The 24,861-nt window shown below is 59.6% G+C and overlaps 1 protein-coding gene and 1 long non-coding RNA gene across 18 annotated transcripts in view; one reads left to right on the top strand and one right to left on the bottom strand.

Moving 5' to 3' along the window:
- The window catches only part of RARA (retinoic acid receptor alpha), a 44,447-nt gene extending 20,373 nt beyond the window's left edge, over positions 1-24,074 (top strand). For 5 of the 17 annotated variants that reach the window (XM_070562031.1, XM_070562035.1, XM_070562030.1 and 2 more), the window contains exons 2-9: positions 488-1,030; positions 15,218-15,366; positions 16,691-16,832; positions 18,807-18,967; positions 19,197-19,373; positions 20,725-20,929; positions 21,749-21,907; positions 22,542-24,074. In XM_070562031.1, the coding sequence (XP_070418132.1) occupies positions 853-1,030; positions 15,218-15,366; positions 16,691-16,832; positions 18,807-18,967; positions 19,197-19,373; positions 20,725-20,929; positions 21,749-21,907; positions 22,542-22,759 (1,389 nt within the window). In that variant the 5' untranslated portion in view covers positions 488-852 and the 3' untranslated portion in view covers positions 22,760-24,074. Of the gene's footprint in view, positions 1-138; positions 242-487; positions 1,031-8,477; positions 8,711-9,206; positions 9,926-15,217; positions 15,367-16,690; positions 16,833-17,297; positions 17,684-18,806; positions 18,968-19,196; positions 19,374-20,628; positions 20,930-21,748; positions 21,908-22,541 lie in introns of those variants that run through there. The other 12 variants (XM_070562025.1, XM_070562028.1, XM_070562024.1 and 9 more) reach the window with 9 other exon arrangements.
- On the bottom strand, positions 14,935-17,333 carry LOC139074053 (uncharacterized). Its single transcript, XR_011523366.1, has 2 exons — positions 16,555-17,333; positions 14,935-15,135 (listed from the first exon to the last, which is right to left on the bottom strand). It is a non-coding gene; the product is annotated as an uncharacterized lncRNA (long non-coding RNA).
- Positions 24,075-24,861: the final 787 nt, after the last annotated feature.

The following is a 24,861-nucleotide window of genomic DNA, read 5'->3' as shown; positions in this document are numbered from 1 at the left end:
TGCTGGGGCTTGATTTGGGGGGGGAAGTGGTGTGAGAAGGGCCCCCTGGCTTAGGAGTCATTTTTCTGAGAAGTACCAATGCTTTAGGGAAGCAGCTTTTCCTCCCCCCCTCCCCTCAAGCACACATTCTCCGCTCTTGACCTCAGGTAACCCTCACTGGGGGAAGGACGGCCAGCTGCCTGCCTCTGCTGCAGGGATCCTCTGGGGTGGCACCCTGGACCCTTGCCCCTCAGGATTGTGGGTGAGAGACCCTCCATGGCTCTGGCCTCTGTCTCCGTCTCCCTAGCCTGGCTGTGCTATCCTGCTACCCCCAGCAGTGTCTGGGCCCTGCTCCCAGGCTGTCTCTGCCAGCCAGGCATGGTGCCAGCTGTCTGCTCAGCCGGGTGCCACAGGAAAATCTCCGGCCGCCCAGGTTGGGGAGCTCCATGGGGAATGCCCGTGTGCCTGCTCCTCAGTGCCCACTCACCTGTCTTTCCTCTTTCTGCAGCATCACAGGACATGGCCCCCCCAGCCGCCTAGCCGGGGCCCACCTAGGAGAGGCATCCTTTTCGGCGTCCTGAAGGCCAGCTCTGGACCTTCCCAGGAAAGTGCCAGCTCACAGAACTGCTTGACCAAAGGATCGGCTCTTGGGACATCCCCCAACCCACCCGGCCCCCAGCTAGAGTGGGGGCTCCAGAAGGCGGAGATTAGCCTGCTGGCCTTGGACAGCAGCTCCAGGACAGAAGGGGGGGTGGGCTGACCACCCAAACCCCCTCTGGGCCCAGGCCCCATGCTCCGAGGAGGGGCGGCCTGAAGCCCGCCAGAGCCCTCTGCCAGACTGTCTGCTTGCCCTTCTGACTGTGGCTGCTTGGCATGGCCAGCAACAGCAGCTCCTGCCCAACACCTGGGGGAGGGCACCTCAATGGGTACCCGGTGCCCCCCTATGCCTTCTTCTTCCCCCCTATGCTGGGTGGACTCTCCCCGCCAGGCGCTCTGACCACTCTCCAGCACCAGCTTCCAGTTAGCGGCTATAGCACGCCATCCCCAGCCAGTAAGTGGGGTGGTGGGAGGTTTGGTGGGTGGGGGCTGTGGAGGGCGGCAGGCCTCAGGGCTTGGCTTCTGGGCACACCTGTTTCGCTGTAGTGTTGAGGTGTTCTCCAGAAGTGGGGGACCATCATGTGGGGGGCTCAAGGATGAGAGGCCATGGCTTATAGGCAGATCACAGTGGTTGTGTTTGATGTTGGGGGTGGCAGAGGGAGAGATGAAACAGTGCTGTTACACAGTGCCCTCGGGCCCTCTCCTGTGCTCTGCTGTTGAGGGCCTTATAAATAGCTCCAGGGACTGGACACAGAGGTCAGAGGCGGGTAAACAAACCTCTCGACATTTGGTGGAAATGGCAGCTCTACGGAGAGTGGCCCCCCACCTCCAGCCCACCCCCTCCAGTGCGTCTGAGGGAAAGAGCTTGAAGGAGTAGACAGGGGCAGGCCAGCTGGAACCCCCCCTCTTCCTGCCAGCTCCACCCTGGCCATGCTAGGTTGTGCTTCCCTTTGTGGGGAGGGTGAGAAGGAGGGACCCATGGGTAGCCTGGTGGATAGGGCGAGTGTCCCAGGAGGGGGCGCTCAGCCCGGACTCTGGCTGTGGACGCATTCATGCTCTTGGCAGGGCCTGTGTTTTCTGTCTGCCTCCGCCCTCTGCCACAGGGGTCGCCTGTTGGCTGCGCGGGGGTCTCAGTACCCTTCCTTGGCTGGCCGAGCCAGGTAGTGGGAGGTGGTGGCGGCTATGGCCAGCTGGCAGAGTCCAGGCCTTGGGCCTGCCAGGCCGCTTACAGTAACTCTGGCCCCCAGGGCCCAGCTGGGCGCCAGGCCAGGGCTGGGGGGAGGAGAGAGCAGAGGCCTGGCCTGGGTGGGAGGGGGTGGAAGCAGCAGAACGGGCTGGCTGGCTGGTCAGCTGCTGACCTGGGAAACGTGTCCCACCTCTCCTAGCGGGCATGGACTGAACACCCTGCCCTGGGCACCCATCGTCCCTCCCATGACCACTGGCAAGCTGCCTGGCACCACTGCCCTGTGCGCCTGGCTCGACTGGGTCAGTGCCCCCTTCTCAGTGTGGGGGCAGTGCACTCTCCCTGGAGCCAGGGAGTCTCTTTGTCCCTGGGGCAGGCCCTGGCTGGGTGCCTCACTGCCCGCACTGGCTGTCTGCCCACCGCCACCACTGCTTCCTGGATCGCCTCCTGTGGCTCCGCGGTGGCCCCCTCCTTCCCAGGCCCCATCAGCCGCTGGGAGCAGGGGCTCTATGTCTGTACTCCTTTAGGCCCCGTCCTTTATGCCCTGGGGCCAGAGGGTAGACAGATACTGCCTCAGTTCCCACTGACACCCCTTCTTACACCTCTACCTTCTGTTCCCACGCCGTCTTCTGTCCTCCTTACATAGGAGTGTGAGGTGGACAGCATAGTGACCTGGGAGTTGGGGAACCCCGATTCTAGTCCAATCTTCCAGGCTGTGCTAGGTGATGGGGGAGGCCAGTCTCTGGGTTCAAGGTTGCTAGGGAATGGGTGGGTGTGTCCGTGCTTCCTAATATCTGTGGAGTGGTTACTGCGTCTACAGGGACTGGGGGTCATATCCTCAGCTTGGGTAACTGGAACATCTGCTTCCTACCAGGGTGGGATTTTTAGGGAGGGAGAAGTCAGAGGCCCGTAACCTGGTGCCTGTGGACAACTTATTCTTGCCCAGGTGATGGGAACGGAGACGTAGAAAATCTGCCCACCTGGGCCTCGACTCATAGAGGTTTGGAGGGGCCTGGCGCCTGTCCTTGCCCTGTCCTGTGCCAGATGAGTGAATACTTTGCCCTCCTCTGAATGTTGCAAGCTTCTTCCTCTTTCTTAGAGGTGGGTGGGGAGGGCTTCCGGGTCCCCCGCTTCCCACCCTGGTAACCTTCTCCCCCTAGGGTGGGGTGCCCACATTTCAGGCAAGTGGAGCCTTCTCTGGCTTTCTCCACCCAGGTTAGGCAATGCCCCTTCCTGCGCCCTCCCTCTGTGAGCCTGTGGGTTTCCCTGCCCCTCCTCCTTCCTAGTAAACAATAACAATTTCTCTTCCTACTCAGACCCCCGGCTTCTGAGCCTCTCCTTGACCTTCCCCTTCTCTGGGACCAGAGGTGTGGCTGCGGCCTGAGGGAGCCAGGTATCTCCCTCCTTCTCGTGCACGGCTGAGGGGCCTGGTGACCCAAGCTCTCAGCTCCGTGTAGTGAAGCATGACAGATCAGAATTCACACTCAGAGATAGAGGCAGCTTCACCTTCCCTGCTCCCTTCGCCTTAGTCTGGTGTTGGGGGTCAGGCAGTTCCCGGAAGAGGTCGACATCGGTGGCCCCCATTCCTGCAGGGAGCAACGATATGCTCTGGTCCTCTGCCACCTTTTTTGTAGGAAACCTCGCTGATAAGGCTCCCTCCTCCTACTTCCCACTTCCCACCAACAAAGGCGTTCAGATGGCCCCCCTCACCCTCCCATCCCTGTCTTAAGTTGGAAGGAGGCTGGACTTTGGATATCTTAAGTGTACCTTTCAGAGACCCTGGAACGACAGAAATATTCTCCAGGTCACTGTGGGGAGGGGTGGGTATTTGTCCTGCTATAGTCTCTCAGGGAGCCAGAGTGGGAGGCCCCAGAGATGGTACTGGATCCCCCACCCCCAAACAGGCCCCTGGGGCTTGGTCTCTGAGGACTGCTGTTTACTGTGGAGGGTTGAGATTCTGTGTGCATTGTGGGGAGGGTCAGGGTTGTGTGTGTTTTGGGAGGGGGGGTCAGGGTTGTGTGTGTGTTGGAAAGGGGGTTAATGGCTTGTGTGTATTTGGTGAGAGGGTCAGAGAGTTGAGTGTCTTGGGAGAATCAAATCTGGAGTCAGGGAGGGGGGTGTCAGTTAGTTTGTGTGCTGGAGGGGGCAGTGACTTAGGGCACAGAGTGTTTAAAGGGAGGGGTTTGGGGAGGGGAGGATCACTGGTCTAGGCTGGAGGGGAAAGTAACCTGCCTTTTTGGTTGCTCACCCTGGGAACTCCAAGGGCGGCTGTGGAGTAGGCAGTGTACCTTGGGTTCTGGCTTTGCCACTTACTGCGTGCAGTACCCTCTCTGAGCATATTTCCTCATCGGTAAAGCAGGGATATTACCAGAACCTCCCTCAAAGGGCTGAGATTAGGCAAGACATCAACGTAATGTGCTCAGCTCTGCGACTTGCATGTGATCATCGCTGTGTCACTGCTGCGGAACTGGCTATTACGACACTGAAGAGGGACCCAGGCCCTTTCTAGGTCAGAGTTGGAAAGAAGGGGATGCTAACATCTGTGGAGTACCTAATGTGTGCCCGGATCTATTTTACCAATCTTAATCCCTGCAATCCTGGGTGGGGCATTATCCTCATTTACACATGAGGGAACAGCACTGGTGGATGTTAAGTGACTGGGTTAAGTATAAAGCTGGGCTATTTTCCACCATCCAGATAGGCAGCTGTGGGAGGGTCTGTGGGGAGCACTCCTGGGTGCGAGGAGCCTTGGGAGCTGTCAGTGCCAATGCTGAAACCCCCTTCTCCATGGCTGAGGCCCTGCTTCTCCTTTAGGACCTCCTCCTTGCCCCAGTAGGTGCATAGGGAAGCCACCCCCCGCCCCCTCCCCGCCCAATTCCCCCTCTTCTCTGTTTTGGATCCTGAAGACTGGAGGGAGAGTGATAAGAGGCCTGGGCCATATCTCCATCCTGTCCTGGAAGCTGGGGAAACAGTCTGTTCACACCCATCCCCACCCCCGAATCTGCCCACTGCTGCCAGGGGAGTTTGCAGAGCTCAGCGGGCACCCTCCCCGCATCTTCAGACAGACACTGTAGGAACAGAGTGTAAAAGCCATAGTTCTTATTCTTACTTTGTTTCAATGTGTGGGGTGGGGGCAGGAAAGTTGGAAGCAATCAGTAGAGGAGCCGGGGATAGGAGCCCCAAAAGACTGGCTCCAGGCTTTTCCTTTCCGTCCACATAATTGCTGTGTGTGGGGAATGGGCCTAGGGTCTGGGAAGCCTGTGGAGACAGAGCTGGGGGTGTACCTTTCTCTTCTCCTCTGCCACTCCTTCCCCTTGGTAGTCTGTGTCTTCCCTCCCTCCTGCCCACTCCTTCCCTGGACTATAGGAGGGACAGCCTAGGGGAAGGGGGTGCTGCTAGCAGTGCCTTTCCTGAGATGTAAAATGCAGAGTCAGCCAGAAGACTTTAGTATGGGGTTTTGATGAAAATGGGGCCCCCTCACCTTTTATCTCATAGCATTGATAATGCTCAGTGCCCCTCAGGCAGGATCCCAGGATGGGCTGGGGGAGAGGAAGGAAGGAAGCCTGTCCTCTTAGGTTGGCCAGGACCTGACACATTGTGTCCACCCCATGCCAGGGGCCGTGTGCCCATGGGGATGTGCCAGTGCAGGCCCTGACGACTCTTTAGGGGTTTAGCATCTGTGGAAAGAGGAAGTGTTTCCCTTTTCCAAATTACTTCGGGGCGGTGCCCACACCGCCTTCCTCCTCCTCTCCCTCCATGGAGTCCGGGCACAGCCAGTGAAGCTGGGTCTCCACGGTAGACTGGAGGCCCTCAGCCCTGGCTAGATCAGAAATAGAGGCCTTCCCCTCCCTGTTTTACATCTGGGTTGCCAGGAACCTCAGCCAGCCCTCAGACTAAGGCCCCCCGTGGGCAGAAGTCTTAAAAGGACAGCTCTTCCTGTGTGGCCTTCAGCAGGTCACCCAACCTCTGAGTCTGTTTCCTCTTCTTTAAAGCAAGACTCCTAATCGGTCCCTGGCTGGGCAACTTGCTATGAGGCCACAGTGACCTGCTTGCTGGTGAGGCCCTGGGTGAGCTTCAAGTACTCTGCGAGAGCACTGATGACCAGGGGCAGGTGGAGTAAGCATTGTCTTGGGGGATGGCCACCTATACTGGGACCTGAAGTCCGTCTGGCTCTAGCCTCCTGATTTCCTGTTGTCCCCTCCAGATGGGGTTAGGGACAGGAGGAAGTCCTGCCTAGCACAAGTGGTGGCCAGTTTGGTTCAGCCCACACCTGCTCAGCACACAGCCCTGGTGGAGCTGTGGGAGATGCGGCAGAGGAGGACAGGGCCTCAGGCCTCCAAACAGTGGCTACCCGAGTCCTCCCACCCCCAGTGGCCGGCTAGAGTCTTCCTTTTTTGCTCTTCTCCCACTGCCCCAGGACACTGTTCTGCTCTGACCTGCCTCACAACCTTGCTGTTGCTCAGAGCAGGCATCTCACCCCGACTTGTCCCTTTCTTCAGCTCCGGAAATCCTATCCATCCTTTAAGGAACATCTTAAATGCCATCTCTTCCCAGAAACCTTCACAGATGTTCCCCCTTCCTTGCCACACTCTCCCTCCCTCCTTTGAATGCCTGTGGGTCCTTATTTTTTCTCTTAGACAACATTCATCTTTCCACCACGCAGTGACTTCTCCCCACCTAGTTCCTGCCATGAGCTGTAATAATCTGTAATCCTTCCTGATCACCAGGTCTTTGATGGCAGGGACACCGCAGATCCCTTAGTACCTGGAAGCTGTGAACACAGAGCCTCCCACATAACTGGTACCCAGGGGCTACATCATTTGGCAGGACAGAGACCAGGGCCATGGAAGCAGTCTGCCCTCTTCCCCAGCAGTCTTATGCACTGCCAAGGCCTGCGTCTGTGCCCCAGACCCCAGCATTCCACCTGCAGCCTAGACCTCACTCAGGGGAGACCTCACTTTGGAGCCCCACAACCACCTGTCCACCAGCTCAGGAAACTTCTCTACTTTGAAGTCTCAGGAACTTTGCTGTTGCACAAGCTACGTACCAGACTCCTCTTTGCTACCTCCCACTCCCCCTCCTTTGATTCTACTTTCAAAATGTCTTGTGAATCCACCTTCCTCTGTCTATCACCACTGCATTTCCTAGGCTGCGCTACCATTGTGTGCCGGCTGGACTGGTGCAGTAACTTCTTCTTCTTCTTTTTTTCTTGTGGAAGATTAGCCCTGAGCTAATCTTCTGCTAATGAAGCTAACTACTGCCAATCCTCCTCTTTTTGCTGAGGAAGACTGGCCCTGGGCTAATATCCGTGCCCATCTTCCTCTACTTTATATGTGGGACGCCTACCACAGCATGGCTTTTTGCCAAGCGGTGCCATGTCCACACCGGGATCTGAACTGGCAAACCCCAGGCCACCGAGAAGCGGAAGGTGCAAACTTAACTGCTGCGCCACCCAGCCGGCCCCTGGTGCAGAAACTTCCAAGTGGTCTCTCTTGCCTTCTTACAATCCATTCTTTACACAGCTGACAGAAAGATCTTACAACACTGTAAGTCAGATCTTGCCTGTGCTCTGCTTAGAACCTTTCTGTGGCTTCTCCTCGCATTTAGGGTAAAATCCAGTTTTATTGAGGCCAACAAGCCCCCCTGGTCTGGCCTCAGCCCATGTCTTCAGTCTGGTCTTGTGCCCTTTTTCCTCTTGAGTTTTATACTCCATTCACCCTCGTCCTCTGTCAGTTCCTTGGATGAACTCACACGCTTCTGCAACCCCAGGACCTTCGCATAGGGTCTTCCTCTTGCTGAAACTGCAATCCGTCCTACTCTGTCTAATTTCCAAACTTCTCCTCTTTCCTTACGTCTCTGCTTTGAGGTCTTCCCAGACCCTTCAACCTAAATTAGGTACCTACATTAATTCTCCTTCAAAGCACACTATACTTGTGTCATAATACCAATTATCTGAGTTTGCAGTTATATATATTTGTGATTATTTGCTTAATGGCTGTTGCTCCATATGGTCTGCAAGGGCAGGCTCACCACGGTATCTCTGTTGGAGGTGCTCAGAAAATAGTTTTTCTTGAATCTGCCTGGCATGGTGGGAATATGGGCTTTGGCTACAGAAAATTCAAATGCTCACTTCACCCTTAATTAGTAGTGTGATCTTGGACAACACATCTAGCGTTGCTGAAACCTCAGCCTATTTATTTGTAAAATACGAATAATGCCCACTTATCTCTTGGAGTTGCTGTGAGGATTAAATGACAACGTAGGTAAACAGCCTAGCTGCTAGAAGAATATCCTTGGGAAGCATGTGAATTCCCATCCCTTTTTTAGAGGGCGGGAGCTGCGCAGCAGGGTCAGAGGGAGTAATAGGATACCCTCTCCTCTGGGGGCATCCCCTCTTTAATGGACCTATCCAACCTAAACCTTTCTTCCAATGAAAGAGGGCTTCGGGGAGGAAGTGGTCAGCTGGAAGGCACCAGCTCCTCCTTTTCTCTCTCCAGGGCTGGGCTGTGCGGTGGGGGGTCGATCCTGTTCCCGCGGCCGGGAGACACCCTGGGCGGGGCTATGCTGGCCGGAAGCACGCAGAGCGTGGGGAGGGGAGCCCCCTCTGCGCGCGTTTGTGCCAGAGCACACGCGCTGCCGCGTCGGGTTCCGGCGGCGGGTGGGCGGGCGGCCGGAGTCACACATGATGTCACAGACAATGACACAAGCCGGGTGTCTCATTCCGACACAGCGCCCGAGCTGCACAATGTCACACCCGGGACACCCGGCACGCCACATTCGTGGCGCTAACCCTTGGCCACACGCACCGCGGCCCTTCGCCTCCTGCGGCCGCTCTCCGTGTCCCCGGGGGAGCTTGCCCGGCTCAGTCGGGCAGGGGGCCGGCGGGCGAGCTCCGCGGGCGGGCTGGCGAGCGGGTGATGTCACGGGCAGCGGTGGGTGGGTCACCCGGAGGTGAGGCGCCGCCAGGCGAGTTCAGCGAGAGTTCAGCCGCATTGCATTAGGCAAATGAGGCCGGGGCTGGGTGGGGGGTGTGTTAGGGGGAGGACACCGGGACCACCCCCTCCTCTCCGCCCCACCACCTTCCCCGCCGTGGTATCGCCGGGCCAAGGACTGACCAAACCACGGGGGACCAAACCACGCCGGAACTAGGGTGGGGGAGACGCCCGCCCCTCTTCCGTCCTCGCCTCCGCGCGCAGCCCCCTCCTCTCCCCGTACCCGTCCTCCGTCTGTACTCCGCGTACTCCTCCTCTGGAGCCTTTCCCCGCTTCCGTCCCCTCTTCTCTCCTCCCCCTTCCCAGGCTCCCCCCACTCGCCTATCCTCATCCCGCCTCTCGCTCTCAGTTCCCTGCTTTTCGCCCACTGCGGTCAGACCCGCCGGGAAAGGGTTAAGCCAGGGGCGGTGCCTGGACGGGACGGGGCGGAGGAAAGGGGGTGGGGCCGCAGGGGAGGGGGCGCGCGGGCCGGGGGGCCTCGGCGCGCACCGCCGGAGACCGAGCGACGGCCGGCCGCCCCGGGCCTGGCGGAGGCGGAGCCGCGCCTTCCCCACCCCCACCCGGAATCCTCGCCCGGAGAAGCCAGGGAGCCCCGGCGGGGAGGAGGAAGTGCTCGGTGACCCCCCTGCCCCGCGCCGATCCCGCCCCCGGCCGGCGCACTTGGGGAGCCGCGAACTCTGCCTTGGACACCATGAGACACGAGACGGGAGCCCCCTCGAGGTGAAGCGGCTGAGTTCCCGGGCCTCGGCCGGGCGTTCCCGGGGGGAGCCGAGGGACCCCGCTCCCGGCACACACAACTTCCCCGCTTTTCACCTGGCGCTGGCGGAGCGGCCGGCCGACTTAGACGCTGGACTTCGGGCAGAGGGCTGCCCCCTGCCCGGGTCGCCAGTCGGGGCGAGGGCACGTGCCCCTCGCCCCCAGCTTCTTTCGGATGGCGCCGCCGCCTGAGTGAGGGAGGCGTCGTGCAGGACGTCCCCGCCCGGACCTCTTATCTCCGCGGGGAAGATGTACGAGAGTGTAGAAGTGGGGGGCCTTACCCCCACCCCCAATCCCTTCCTAGTGGTGGATTTTTATAACCAGAATCGGGCTTGTTTGCTCCCGGAGAAGGGGCTCCCCGCCCCCGGTCCCTACTCCACCCCGCTCCGGACTCCGCTTTGGAATGGCTCAAACCACTGTAGGTACCGGCCTCCCCTCTCCTGTTGTGGGAGCTGGGGGTGGGGGTGGGCGGTGGGGCTTCCCCTCCTACCGTGGGATGCGGGTCTGGGGGCGTGGCGGGGGTCTTGTCTCTACCCTTCACTTTCCCTCGTCTATCTGGCTGAAACTCGGGTGCCCTTGCTGGACAATTGGACTGCCCCGAGTAACCCTGGGCGCTGTTTGTGTTATATTAGGACTGAGGAACTTTGGGGGTTCCTCCCTTCAGGAAACATTTGTTCTCCTCTCCTTCTACGGCTTGCAGGGGAAATGAAGCCTTTTGCCTCCAGTTTATATCTTCGTGCTTGGTATCCTGTAGTTTCACAGGAGAGGGGTCCTTTCTGCCACCCTGGAGGGTAGGGTAAAGGTCCTATCTGTGGGCTTGTCTGCCCGAGGAGGAGGGGCCTCTTCCCCTGACCCCACCCCTGCCAAAGCCTGGGGGAGACCTCCTCCTGTGCGACAGCTGCTGCCCCCAGCCCTTCCCCTTGTGTTATTAGAGTCGGTGTCAGGGGAGCGCTCCGTGTCTTTGGTGTTGGCAGTGGGGTGTGGCAGGAAGGGGCAACTTCATCAGACACCCGTCTGCCATCCTAACCAACCCTTTCATCTTGGGGAGGGGCACGTCCATCTGAGGGTTGTCCTGGCCCTAGACACTGGCTGGCATTTTTGAGGCTTCTGCCCTGGGAATGGAGGGTAGAAGCTGTTCTGGTGGGAGAAATCCCACTCCCCCTAATCCTAATCTGGTTTGTTCTCTGGGGCATGAGTTTCTTTTTTGTGGGTCTGAGGCTACTCTGGAAATGAGCATGCATCCCCTCCCAACCAAGCCACGTCCTTTTGTTACCTTGTTTTCACTTGGGGATGGGGCAGGCACTGGGCTATCCCTTTCTAAGAGGGGCGCTGATGAGAACCCTGGGGTTCTGGCAGCCTGCTCACCTTCGTTCCTCGCTGTCCCCTCTCTGGGTTCCGGCTCCTCTGCAAGAGGGGCTCTGGGCACCAGCGGTGAGTGCCTGGGGTGCACACCTGGACGTGTTCATTCCAGCTGGGAGGTGGTGTACCTGAGTTCGAGAGAGCTGCCCTAGGGGGTTATTGTTACCGGCTCGAGTTTCTTCCTCTACCTTCTCAGCTCCTCTCTGGAGCTTCTGCCACCCTCCCTGACTGGCTGCCTCGCCCCCCGGCCTGCCAGGGAGCAGGAGTGGAGTGGGTCTCTGGGGGCAAGGAAGATTGGAGAAGGTTGAAGGGCAACTCCCACCCCCTTTACTCTAGGAAGACAGACCTGAGGTGGAGAGACACCCCACCTCTGCCCCTCTCAGAGCCACCTCACCCCCAGCCTTTCCTATTGTCCAGCCTCCGACCTTTGCCTCTGGGGCAGATCGGCTGGGAGGCTGTGGGCTGCAGACGGTGGGAGATGTTGGGAGATGGGGTGAGACGGGGTGTGAGCATCGGTTGACTTTGGCAAAAAGGGAGAGGTGAGAGGTGTGACACCAGCACCATTCTTCTATCCTCCCAGAGCTGGAGGAAGGTGTCCCCCCAAAGTGGGATAATTGGGGCACAGCTGCCAGGGTCACCCCCTCCACCACCTTGGCCACCTTTGCCAGAGGACTGGGAGGAAGCTGGGATCTGAGACCTTGGGCTCTAGCCCTGACTCTTCCTTTGCTGGTCAGGGCAGCTCAGCTCTTCCTGGCCCCAAACTGGAGCTGGAGAAGCAGAGTGGAGCCCACAGGCAATGGGGAAGTGGAGCCTTGTTCCCTACGGCCTGTCTGGGTTGGAGGAGAGTGAGAGGCCTGGGCTTCCCAGTTCCTGTAGTCTGCATGTAGATGTGCATATGCCAGTGGGGTGCCAGTGGGCTCACCCCCAAGGCTGTGGGCTGGGAATGGTGGGTGTGGAGGTTGTTCTGAGGCACAGGAAGGACCTGGAGGCCAGGGGTGGTGACTTGACCCTGTCTACCACTGCGTTGGAAGGAACCCCTTGGTGTGTGTGGAGGTTGTCTGGTGACAGGAGCCCTCCAGCACTCTCAACCACCGAGTTCTCACTTTCTCCTGCCACCTCCACCAAAGGTGGGAAGAGACAGCAGGTTGCCTGGGGGAGGAGACCTGGATCCTGCAGGGCCGTGGGGACCTTGCCTCTCCCTCCCCGAGCCCTGCTTCAGGGCACTAGAGGACAAGGGGTACACAGGATGTGGTTCCCCGTCTGTCCCCCACCAATCTCGCCTCTCACGCCTCCACCCGCTCCCAGACGTCCAAGAATGTGAAGCACGTGGATGCCCGGAGTGGGGGGAGGGGGAGAGATGCTTATCGGCGGCCGCTGGGCCAGGGACCTTCTTGCCCGTACTACCCCCAGCGCCACCCCCACCCTCCCCTGGCGAGGAGGAAGGGCGGCCCCGAGGGCCCTGCGCCCCCTCCCCAACCCTCCCTAGGGGCTGCGAGGGGAGCTGCGGAGGAGCGGGCGCCAGCTGGATTGGGAGGGGAGCTGCTGGCCGGGGGCCCGGCTGATTTCCTGCTGATCTCCTCCAGGAAACCGGCCCCTTGTGCGAGCCTGCGAACGGCTCTGGGGTGTGGGGAATCCGGAGGCTCTGCGCCTCCTGCCCGCCCTGAGGGGGGCGGGGGAGGGGACCCTGGCAGAGGGGACGCCTGGCTTCCTGAGCCGGTTCCAGCCCTCCGCTGGGCCCTGGACCTTTGAGCTGAGAAGGTGTGGTGCTTCTCCAGCTTCGTCCTTCTGCAGGAAGAAGAGAGATTTGTGGGCTGAGCCTCTGGGGAGGGAGTTGAGTGGGGAGGGGCCAGGCCGTGGCAGTCCTTCCCCACTAGGTGGGGTGTGCAGAGTTAAAGCTGTGTATTAACTCTTGGTGAGGCTGTGAGGGTGCCAGAGTGCCCCAGGCTTTGCTGGCTGGAGGCCTGGGACGGTGAGGACTGGGCCAGGGCTCTAGGTTCAAAGGGCACAGTGGGAAACCTCAAAGCTGTTACCTGGGTGACAGGTGGGGACGTGCTGGTGGGGGGGTGGTGTGCAGAGGGTGTTACAGTCTCAAAGGCAGCCAGCTGCTTGGAGTGGGCCAAAAGGAAGCCTCACCCAGCCCAAACTGTAGCCCCCACCTTGGGTCATCTCCCCCATCCTGCCAAAAAACAATTTTAAAAAGCATGTTCTTTCAGCTCCATAAACGCCCTCTGGACTTTGCCTTAGCTCTGAATTTCTATGGGCCTTTGCCCCTCCAGTCAGTTCCTGACCTTAAAGCTGTCTGTCCCTCATCCCAGTATCCTGTGTGTCTCCCCATGCACCCCTCCCCTCCCTCCACCCCACTCTGTACCCCAAAGTTCCCTCTGTCCTTTCTCCTCTTCCTATCTGGTCCATTTTAGAGGTGGGGCTTTGGAGGAGGCCAGCCCTGGGCAAAGGGTGGAATGGGAGGGGAGGTCAGGGCCTTCATCCTCTGCCTGTTGGAACGCTGACTGGGATTCTAGGCCACAGTCCCCCTACACCCTTGTCCTTGATCCCCCCCCCCACCCCCCAGTCTGGATTGTCTATTGTTACTCCTTTTACGTCTTGGAAAAAGTTAGCACAACAAAGGGTTCCTTTGTCGCTCACCCCTCTGCCTCCTGGCCTCACCCAGGCCCCCCACCCCGCCCCCCAGCAGCTGTTCTCAGGCCTCTCGCCTGTCTGATTTGCTTGTCTGGCCTGGGGAGAGTGAGGTGGGGGAAAACCAGGCCAGGGCAGTTTGGTGTTGAGTGAGGAGCTGAACGTTGGGCTAGGTCAGTGAAGAGCCTGTGCACTGGTGAGGATGTGGGCATCCACTATTCCTTTGCTGCAGGCTGGCCTCTGGGCAGGGATGGGGACATGGGACCACAGCAGTGCTGGTTAGCCAGGCTGACTGGGGAACTGGTGCCCAGGCCCTACTAAGAGCCAGGAGGGCCTTGCCAAGGTCGTTGGCCAGGTTCCCGGTCATCAACCGCCTGCCTGGCAGTCCTGGTGTGTCTGCATGTAAGGGGGGAGGGTGGTAACATGCAGCCAACCCCCAGCATCTATGCACTTCTTTTCTCTCTGCCTGGATTTGGGGCCATGTGACTCACGGCTGTAAGTGCTTGGGCCAGGAGCTCTGGGCCGCTTTGAATTTCGGAACCTTGTATGCCAGAGTTTAGGGTGAGACTAGGTAGGATTTTGAGGTGTGGGAAGAGATAGGGCTCTACCTATTTAGGGAGGTGTCCTTGCCCCTCCTTGGACCTGGATAGGTAGACCTGGCTAGGGTCTCAGGAGGATGCTGGGTGGCCCCTTGGGAATCTGGGGTTGCCTCGGTCATAGTTCTCATCCAGCATGGTATACCCCCAGCTGCCCAGGTTTTGGGCACAGACAGCCCCCATCCAGCCCTGCTGTGTTCTGCCTGGCGTGATGGGCATGAGGCCAGACACTGGGGAGGATTTGGCTAGTGGGGGCTGCTTCTGCTGGCTGGGTCACCCCTCCTGGCTGCCCTCTTGGAGCTGAATAACAGGAGGGGAGGGGGGTAGTAACCCGGACATAGTATTGAGGCCAGACAGACAGAGCATTGATGGGAACAGACCCCCTTTGTCATGCTGCTTCCCCCTAGACGGGGCACCCAGAGCAGTGGGCTTCCGGCGCCCATAGGGACTCTTCCCTGTCTCTAGGGAGTCCCCCTGCTTATCTCAGGGAGTCCCTGTCTCTTGGCCCCAACGTTTGCGAGACTCTGCGGACCCTGCCTTGGGTCCTTGGCCAGGGGATTGTTTGGGTGGAGGAGGGGCTGTGGCTTCTGGCAGAGGCGGTGGAGAGGGGAGCGGGTGGAGGGGGGGAGCGGAAGCAGAGGGGGTGGGGGAGTGGCCGGCTTTGAATATCCTGTTGACCCCAGTTTCCTCTGCCCCCAGCTTGTGTCCTCTTCCCTCCCTCCTCATCAGGGCTTAACTCCTTCCTAACATGGAGACATCGTGCCAGGCCACCCAGGGCCCAGGGCTTTAGAACAGGGCTGACCCCCACCCTCACCCGCCAAATGTCACCATGTCCACATACAAATCTCATGGTTTATCATCTGATCTTTCTCGTTTTGAAGGGGGGATCCTGGGAAAGTCGGCACGAGTGATGGGGTGCTTGCGGCTTCATTGGCAGCCTCATTCCCCAAGTTTGGCTGGGAAGTACCAGCTTTCTTGAGACTGTGTCCCTACCCCAGAGTTTGAATCCTGGCATCAGTGATGAGGCTGGGCAAGGCTCCTGGGAGAGATGAGGCAGGGTGGGCATGGAATTAAGGATGGCGACCCCGGTCTCTAACCTCCCCTCCGTCTTCTCTCTCTAGCCATCGAGACCCAGAGCAGCAGTTCAGAAGAGATAGTGCCCAGCCCTCCCTCGCCACCCCCTCTCCCCCGCATCTATAAGCCTTGCTTTGTCTGTCAAGACAAATCCTCAGGCTACCACTATGGGGTCAGCGCCTGTGAGGGCTGCAAGGTGAGTTGAGAGGGTCATTGGGAAGGACAATCCTGATTAGATAAATGGGATGTCCCCACTGCCAGTGCCCTGGGAGTATGCTGTTGGGGGCAGGGATGTCCCTAAGCTGCTGATCTTGCTTCTATGCAGAAGGTGGCAGCAGCCTTGGAGGAGAAGAGGCCTGCAATCGTACTCCCCCAGAAATGAACAGGGCTCCCCCAAACCAGAGGTCCCTCTCCTGCCTGAGCTCCTTGCCCTGTCTTCATCCTCCAGCTGGCAGGGCATACACCCACTCTGCTGCCGCTGCCCAGGTTGCCATGGTGAGCTGGCTGCCGACTGGCTCTTGGCTGGGGACCCAGGAGGCCTGTCCCCGGCGGCCTGGCCTGAACCTCGCCGCGGCAGCCTGGCAGGCGGCAGTCTGGAGTGGGCGCCCTGTCTTGGCTTCTCCCTCAGGTGCCCAGGCTGCGGGCTGCTCGCTGGCTGGCTGCATTTCCCTGTGTGCATGTTAGGCTCCAGGGCGCAGATGTGGCTGCTGCCCTCCCAGCAGTGGGCCTGGCCTCTCTTCCTCGTCTCTGCAGAGCCAGAACCTCTGTGCCTGTTTCTTCCCTAGAGATTGGGGCTCAGAAGCTACACAGCTTTGGGGCTTAGGGCACTGGGCTGCCCCTTGGTGTGGAATGGCTATCCTCAGGTGTGGGACAAAGGGCACAGATCAAGGGCAAAGTGCAAGTCCTCAGACTGTGTATGTCTGCCCGTCCTGTCTGGTTGTTCCAGTTTGTCCCTGGTCTGTCTGTCTGCCTCTCTGGTTCGCCCGAGTGTACAGCCCCTGACCCGCCTGGGTCTTCCTGTGATCAGTGCATGCACATCTGCCTGGTTGCTGAACGTGTGTCTGCTGCCTTGCTTCTGAGTGTGTGTTCGTCTCCATCTCTCTGGCCAGCCTGTGTCCCTCTGTGGCCTCTTTGTGCTTGCCTTCTCTTCCTGCACTCTGAGCCCAGGGCCGTGGGTTCTGGAGCCCTGCCCTCTCCTGTCTGGCCCCATCTCCCCCTTTTCCTGCCTCACTCGCAGCCCTGAGGTCCTTTTCCCCAGGAGGGAGGAAGCGCCGGGTGTGTGGGTGTAGGTTGGGGGAAGACCCCTGCCCACCTGCAGTGTAGAGGCAGGTGCTGGGATTCTCTTGGGGGTATTCTTGTAGGTGGACCATTCTCCCCACCTTACCTGGCTTGGTCAGGTAGGTGATGGCCACAGGCTTGGGGGCAGCAGTTGGCTTGGCCACCTGCTCTGGGCGGGGGCCTTAGGCCGCACTGCTCCCGCGGTGGGTGTGGCTGACCTGACCCCTTCCCTCCATACCCAGGGCTTCTTCCGCCGCAGCATCCAGAAGAACATGGTGTACACGTGTCACCGGGACAAGAGCTGCATCATCAACAAGGTGACCCGGAACCGCTGCCAGTACTGCCGGCTGCAGAAGTGCCTCGAAGTGGGCATGTCCAGGGAGTGTGAGTGCCACGGGCCAGGGGCCGGCCTTGTGGGGCAGGAAGGCCGGGGAGCAGGGGTGTGAGTGTGTAGGGCTGTGCACTTGCATGCCCTTGGGGTGGTGTGTGGGCTCAAGGGACTGTCTGTCTGTCTGCATCTAGCCAGCTGTGTGTCCGTGTATGGACAGCTGTGCCTGTTGGTGCAGGGCTGGCTGTGTGTGCTCGCACATGTCTGTGTGTGTGTCTGCTCCTGGCCAGCTGGCTTCCAGGCCCTGCTTGGCTTTGTGGCTGGGCTCAGAGGCATACCTGAGTCCCTCTGGATTGTGCATCTTCGGGAAGGGCCTGTGCTGAGGGGTGCTGGTTGGTGTTAGTGTCTGTGTGGTGTTGCGGCTGGCACGGGGATCTAAAAGCCATTGTCTGGTGAAGCCTGGGACGTGGAGTTGGAAGAGAGAATTGGGACTTCTCAGATCCCAGAGGAACGGGGTTTCCAGTTTGGGCTCAGCTGAGGCCCACTGGAGGGAGGGAGGGACGGCTGGACAGGGAGACCCTCTTATGTTGAATCATGGGTGTTGCCGTGGTGACCGGTGATTGATGATGTCAGAGATAAATGACGCTGACAGACGCCTCCTTGTCTGCGTGGCCGTTGCCATGGAGCATGAGCCTTGGGGGATGGGGTAGGGGAGGGCGCTGCAGGACCCCTAGCTCTTTGTGGGGAGGGCATTGGAAGAGGGAAGTGGAGACGGGATGTAGGGGGCATGCGAGGAGCCCCAGACAGGAGTGGAGGGGCCCTGCAGCACCCTGCCACCTCCTGCCACAGGAGACACGGGCTGCAATGTCTAGAGCCCAGGAAGTGGTGGCTCCATGCTGCAGAGCAGGTGACAGCTTGGGACCCGCAGTCCTGGACCCTTCCCTTGGGGCCCCAGCACCTCCTCCTCCCTCTGCTTCTGCTACCTTCCACTCCCAGAGCTTTCTAGTGCAGAAGGACCAGGATGGGGACCCCCTCTCCCTCCCACCGCCTGCTCCCCCTTTCCCTCCCTCCTCCTCTCCGGCTGCTCTGTGCCCCCGAGCTGAGCAGCTGCCATTTCAATAGAATTAAAGCTTCCGAATGATAAACGTCTTGTCACAGCTGCAATTTTCTCTTCCCAAATTATCCCCCCACTCTCCCTCTCCCTCTCTCTTCTCTCCCTTGCACTTTATTGAATTTGCAGAATCGACATGAGTGATCTCCAAATTATGCCAGCTCCCCCCAACCTGCTGCCCCCTCCCCGGGCCCCCACCCCCACCCTCTCTTCCTCCAGCGTCAGCAGCCGCCACCACTGGCCCTGTGAGTGATTGTGTGTCTGGGATAATCGGCTGGTAACGACCCCATCGCTTCTTTAAAGCCGAGTGGTGTGTGCGGCTCAGCGCCCCTGGTGATTTGTCAGCTCCCCAGGCTAATGGGCCGAGAGATTCTCCCGCCTGGCCCCCCACTCTCAGGCTGGGGAGCCCTCCTCCTTGCCTGCCTGCTGGAGGAGCTGCTTGGGGCTCCTCCCAGGGACGGGCTGCCAGGAGGGCTGGGGGCCAGTGGAGGCAGGAGTTGGTCCTTCCTGGAAGCAGAGGGAGTCGGGGGCGGGGGAGGCAGAGCACGCAGATGGAACACTGCACACTTGCTTCTGGCCCGGGACACCTGCACACCTGGAGTGTGGGCTGGAGTCAATGTGTGGGAGCGCGGGGCACGGTGGGCTGGCTGAGGGACCCATGTGCTGTGGTTGTGGGGCCCTGGGCAGGACTTGGCGTGTGGGTCAGGTGGGCGTGGAGGGGTGGACGGTGTGTTGACACCTTGCCTGCCTGTGCACTCATATGTGTGTGCTTTTGTGTGTGTGCACATTTGCCTGGTGTTCCCGTGTGTGTGTGCCCCCGCTGGGTGACCTCCGCAGCCAGCGGCTCTCTGTCTGGTGGGAGGAGCTCGCGTGGGGATGGACTGATGCCTGCTAATGGCCAGGTCTGTGCCCTCCACAGCCGTGAGGAATGACCGGAACAAGAAGAAGAAGGAGGCACCCAAGCCCGAGTGCTCAGAGAGCTACACGCTGACGCCGGAGGTGGGGGAGCTCATCGAGAAGGTGCGCAAAGCGCACCAGGAAACCTTTCCTGCCCTCTGCCAGCTGGGCAAATACACTACGGTACGGCTTCCCCCGTCCTGGCGGGGCGGGGCACCCCTTCTCCTGCCGGGCTTGCGCCTCCTCAGCCCTGCCTCCGCCTCCACGTCCTTCTCTTCTCCCACTTCGCCTTCCTCCTGCTGCCTTCTCTCAAGGAGCTCTCGGGAAGTGAGGCAGGCCTGTGGGGGCGGTGGAGGCAGGCCGAGAATGGGTGCCCTGAGGAGAAGGCCCTCACTCTCCGCCATCCTCCCAGAACAACAGCTCAGAACAACGTGTCTCTCTGGACATTGACCTCTGGGACAAGTTCAGTGAACTCTCCACCAAGTGCATCATTAAGACTGTGGAGTTCGCCAAGCAACTGCCCGGCTTCACCACCCTCACCATTGCTGACCAGATCACCCTCCTCAAGGCTGCCTGCCTGGACATCCTGGTGAGGGTCTGCACCCTGCCCACTGGGCACTGCCCCCATGTCCTTGGAGGATGTCCGGCCACTCAGATCACCACCTTCCTAAACATCCATCTGGAATCGATCTGCCAAAATGCCCACCCACCCAAAAATCCACCCTTCCTCTCCCCTGTGTGTCCACCTGTCCACTCAGCCACTTAGCACTCGGATGGGCACTGGTTCACCCATTCACCGTACATGCAGCCATCCACCTCACCCCATCTTTCCATTGAGCCTTCCATCCAAACCACCCATTTTGCCATCTATGTCTGTAATAAAGATTCACCTGGGACCCTGCGTGGCCAGGCCTTGAGCTGGGTGTCAGGAACAGGGATGAACACGACACCATCCCCTCTCTCGAAAACCTTCTGTTGGTGGAGGTAACAGATATGTAAACAGAGGTTGCAAAACTGAGCTAAGTGCTGGATGGAGATGGGGGAGGGCTGTTTCCTCCTTGTAGAAGAGAGAGCCACAAATGCTGGGCCCCAGGGACAAAGTCCTGGAGGAGCTAGCATCTAGGGGCCATCGTGTAGAAGGAGCACATGAGAGGGCGTCCCTAACTTAGGACCAGGATCTGAAAGGCCTGCTGGTGTGGGACTAGCTGGGTTCAGAGGACTGCAGGACATTTGGTGGAGCCGAGGGTGGGCTGGGCTGGAGGCGGGATGGGGGGCAGTGGAACTTGCAAAGCCAAGGCTGGAAGGAGGACCCTTCTCCCTGTCATACCTGATGGGTTCAGCCCATCTCTTCCCTCTTGGCCACCTCCAGGGTGGGGAACCTGGGAGTGACCAGGCTGCTGCTTCCTCGTAGGGGTGGGGCGCAGTGGGAGGTGCAGAGTGTGCCGTCTCTGGGCAGCCTTCCCCTCCTGTGCCCTGGATGCAGGAGGCAGGATCAGGGTTTGACCCAGTTGGAGATGATAGACGTTTGTTAAGCTCTGTGCAATAGTCCTGGGAACTGTAGACATAAATCCACTGTGGTCCTTGCCTCCTGGCAATTCTAGTTTCCCTTAGAAATTCTCTGCATGGAGGCAGGATGCTCCAGATCTGCACTGTCCACTACAGTAGCCATTCACAATGCGTGGCTATTTAAATTTATTAAAATTAAACAAACTCAGTTCCTCAGTTGCACCAGCCACATTTCAAGTGCCCAGTGGCCACGGTGTGGCTGGCTGGTGGCTGTTGTATTGGATGGTGCTGGTGGAGAATGTTTCCATCATTGAAGAAGCTTCTGTCTGATGGCACAGGTCTGGCTGCCTGCCAGGTGGTCCTGTGTGGATGCTGTGCTGAAAGTGCTAGAGGGATGGGCCGAGTCCCTGAACTTGAGCATCCTCTGCTCCCAGATCTTGCGGATCTGCACGCGGTACACGCCCGAGCAGGACACAATGACCTTCTCAGACGGGCTGACCCTCAACCGGACCCAGATGCACAACGCTGGCTTCGGCCCCCTCACGGACCTGGTCTTTGCCTTCGCCAACCAGCTTCTGCCCCTGGAGATGGATGATGCTGAGACCGGGCTGCTCAGCGCCATCTGCCTCATCTGTGGAGGTGGGCAAGGGTCTGGGCTGGTGGTGCAGCCCTTGGAGCCCCTCCTAGGGAGAAGCTCAGGGGTCATCAGATCAGAAAGGGACCTTGGCCCCTGTCAGGCTCCTCTCAGGGGGAACCTGAGTCCCAGAGGGGCAAAGTCTGATCTGTGGCCACACAGCAAGGGAGTGGCGGTGGAGACCTGACATCTGGTTCCCTATTTCTAGGCAGTGCTCCTTCCTAGGGGCCTTAAGAGTGAGCGCCTGAAGGTCAGACCACCCAGGTCCAAATCTTGGCCAGCTTGGGACCTTGAGCAGGTTGCTGAACTTCTCTGAGGCCCCGTTTCTGTAAAATCGGGGCAATAATAGTCGCCACCTTATGAAGTTGATGGGAGGATTAAGGTGGTAATTAATAAATAGGGCCCAGTGTGCCCAGTGTAAGACCTAGTAAATCTTGGCTGTTACTATTTTATTGTTATGTTTTCTGCCATGTGGTGCTGGCGTGCAGAATAGTGGGTGGGATTGGGAGACCTGCTGGGCCATCCTTCGTCTGCCTACGGACAGCACTGCCTGTGTTCAGGGGTCCCAGCCCCATGAACTGGGCTGTCAGGGCAGCCTTTGGGCAACCCCCATCCCCAGCTCCCCTTTGCTGGCATTTAAGAGCCTCTTAGGGCTTTCTCGCAGCAGACAGACCCCTCCAGTACCCGGTGTGGGGAGGCCCCAGGAGCAGAGAAGCTCAGGCTTCTCCTGGGCAGGCACGCCCCCCAGTGGCCAAGGATGGGAGCGCGGCTGTGTTCCTCGCTTGGCCAGGGCAGCTGCTCAGGGGGCATCTCTGCTTCCTCAGACCGGCAGGACCTGGAGCAGCCAGACAGGGTGGACATGCTGCAGGAGCCGCTGCTCGAGGCGCTGAAGGTCTATGTGCGGAAACGGAGGCCCAGCCGCCCCCACATGTTCCCCAAGATGCTGATGAAGATCACAGACCTGCGAAGCATCAGTGCTAAGGGTGAGGCTCCCACACCTGGATTTGTGCCCTGTGGGTCTGCCTGGGTCGGGCCCCAAGACCTGACCCAGGACCCACTGTCCGTGCCCAGGGTCAGGCTCTCCATATCCGAGCCAAACCCTACATCTTTGTACCCAGGATGATGCCCCACTCATCTGGACCCCACCGTGCCCAGGTGACCTGCCTGTGAGCTCTGAGGTGGCAGTGTCACCTTTGCATGGTGGTTCAGAGAATGGCTCTGGAACCAGACCGTGCGGGTGTGTGTCCTTGAGCAGGTCGCTTAATAGCTCTGAGTCTCAGTTTCCCATCTGAAGAGTGGGGATAATGACGGTGTTTACAGAGCTGTTTTGAGATGTCAGGAGAATCCTTAGCACACAGCACATGGGAAGGACCCAGAGTCAAGCCCAGGCCGTCTGACCCCACAGCCTGAGTTCGGAACCACTTTGCCCCGCTGCTCCTCAGACTTGGGGACTTATGAGGGCTGGCTTATGTCCAACCGAGGCCCGAGTTCAGTGCACAGGCGATGCTGATAAGGGCAGTATTGATCCCCGTACCCTGCAGCCCTCCTTCCTGGGGCCCTGCTTGCTAGGGGAATGGGCTGGCTGGCGTGCTGACCTCTGCCTCTCCTTTCCTGCAGGGGCCGAGCGGGTGATCACGCTGAAGATGGAGATCCCGGGCTCCATGCCACCTCTCATCCAGGAAATGCTGGAGAACTCAGAGGGCCTGGACACTCTGAGCGGACAGCCAGGGGGCGGGGGGCGGGATGGGGGCGGCCTGGTCCCCCCACCCGGCAGCTGTAGCCCCAGCCTCAGCCCCAGCTCAAACAGAAGCAGCCCCGCCACCCACTCCCCGTGACGCCTGCGCCCCGTGGACACAGCCCTCGCCCCATGCCCTGGCTTCTCTGCCTTTCTACCAACCATGTGACCCCCGCCAGCCCTGCCCCCCACCCGTCCTCCCTTCTTCGGGGGATGGGAGGGAGGAGGCGGCGACTCTTGGGACAGAGGCCTGGGCCGTGATGGACTGCCTGCTCCCGCAGCCTGGGCTGTCATCAGGGGCAAGGCCATGAACTGAGCGAGGACCCCTGGTCCTGGGCCTCAGGATGGGGCTGGGGGCCTCGTGTTCATCAAGACCCCCCTCTGCCCGCCTCGCCACATCTTCATCACCAGCAAATGCCAGGACCTGGCTCCCCATCCTCAGAACTCGCAAGCCATTGCCCCCCGGTTGGGGAACCCCCCTGCCTCGGTTGGTGACAGAGGGGGTGGGCCAGGGGTGGGGGGTTCCCCCTGTACATACCCTGCCATACCAACCCCCAGGTATTAATTCTCGCTGGTTTTGTTTTTATTTTAATTTTTTTTTTGGTTTTGATTTTTTAATAAGAATTTTCATTTTAAGCACATTTATACTGAAGGAATCTGTGCTGTGTATTGGGGGGGAAGCTGGATCCAGAGCTGGAGTGGGGTGGGTCCTGGGGGAGGGGAGCGGCTCAGAAGGGGCTCCTACTCTCTCTCCATGTCCCTGCACCCCCCTAGCCCTCCTCCCCAGCCTTTTCTCCTCAGTTTTCTCTTTAAAACTGTGAAGTACTGACTTTCTGAGGCCTGCCCTCCTCTTCTCATTCTGCCTAACCACTGGGTGTGGAAAGTTCGGAGCAGCCCCCAGAGGAGGGGCTCACCACGAGGGACGGGCAGGAGCAGAGCACGGGGCGCTCAGAACATCCCCGTGTGTGTTTCTCAGCCCCGTGTCCTTGGCAGAGCTGCCTCCCTGTCAGGGCTCATGTCATCCGAGCCCTCCAGCCCCCACTGTGAAGGCGCCGGCCCCCCAGCCTCACAGCCACCAGCACCACCCACAGGGTCCCCAGACACACACACACACACACACACACACACACAACGGACAGATGAGCCGACAGACACACTTGGCCTGACTTCCTCCATCTCCCTGGCCTGCCCCCTGCCCCCCACCCCACACCAATGCCCCCTCCTTGCCCCGCAGGACGGGCCACAGGGGGTCCCCTCCTTTCACCCCCTGCACCCCTGGGCTGGGGGAGCTGGCTCTGCCCTGCCCTCTTGCCCCGGGGTTGAGGTCTCATCCCCAAGAGCCCGCTGGTGCACCTGTTACTGTTGGACTTTCCACTGAGATCTACTGGATAAAGAATAAAGTTATATTTATTCTACACATGCCTCGGACCCTCGCTGCCTCGCCGCCTTCTCTGGGCCTGGGGCTGGGCCTGGGGGGTCAGGTGTGAGCACTGGGGGCCACGCTGCCTTTGGGACCTTGTCCTGAGGTCTTTGGCGACCCTGTAGAAGGAGACAGGGCTGCCCTTGGGAAGGCCTCGGTCTGGGGTCGGACACAGCCCGTGTCAGGGAGCCCCAGTGGGGAGAGGGGAGGCGAGAGACTGCCCGGCCTTCAGGGAGTCCCCATTCTGAGGGAGGAAGCCAGCCTCTGCTCGCAGGGAGACCGTAACCACTGGGAAGTCAGAGTTTGCGTCTGGGGTCACTCAGTGGCAGAGCAGTTCTATTTTTGGAGTGACCTCAAGGGAGGAGTGGCAGTTGGCATGGAGATCCGGGTCAGGGGCTCATCGCAACCTTACAAGAACTCAGGATTGGGATGGAAGCTTAGGAGCCATTCATCTCTCTGCCCTGGAGAAGGACTGTCCTGCCCACCCCTCCGGTCATTCTGTGGGCAGGAGGCTGCAGGAGAACCTGGATGCTCCTGGTTGAGAGCATCAAGTATGGCAGGCCTCTAGGGTACTTTTTTCCCATCCATCACAGTACACATCAAGGCCCAGAGAGGGCAGTGCCCTTGCCCAGGGTCACACAGCCAGTTAGTGGCAGATCAGCGACAAGTGCTCAGGGCTCCCACTTTCTCAGCTTCTCAGCTTCTTTCCTGTATCCCTGAAGCCCCTGAAGAAGCATCAAGCACCGAGGTCTGGGGCAGGGGTCCGGGTGCGCGGTGGTGGC

The sequence above is a fragment of the Equus przewalskii genome, chromosome 10, assembly GCF_037783145.1.
Source record: "Equus przewalskii isolate Varuska chromosome 10, EquPr2, whole genome shotgun sequence".
NCBI classification, from domain to species: domain Eukaryota; kingdom Metazoa; phylum Chordata; class Mammalia; order Perissodactyla; family Equidae; genus Equus; species Equus przewalskii.
Note: the sequence above shows the minus strand (reverse complement) of the source record. Positions and strands in the feature narration are given on the sequence as shown.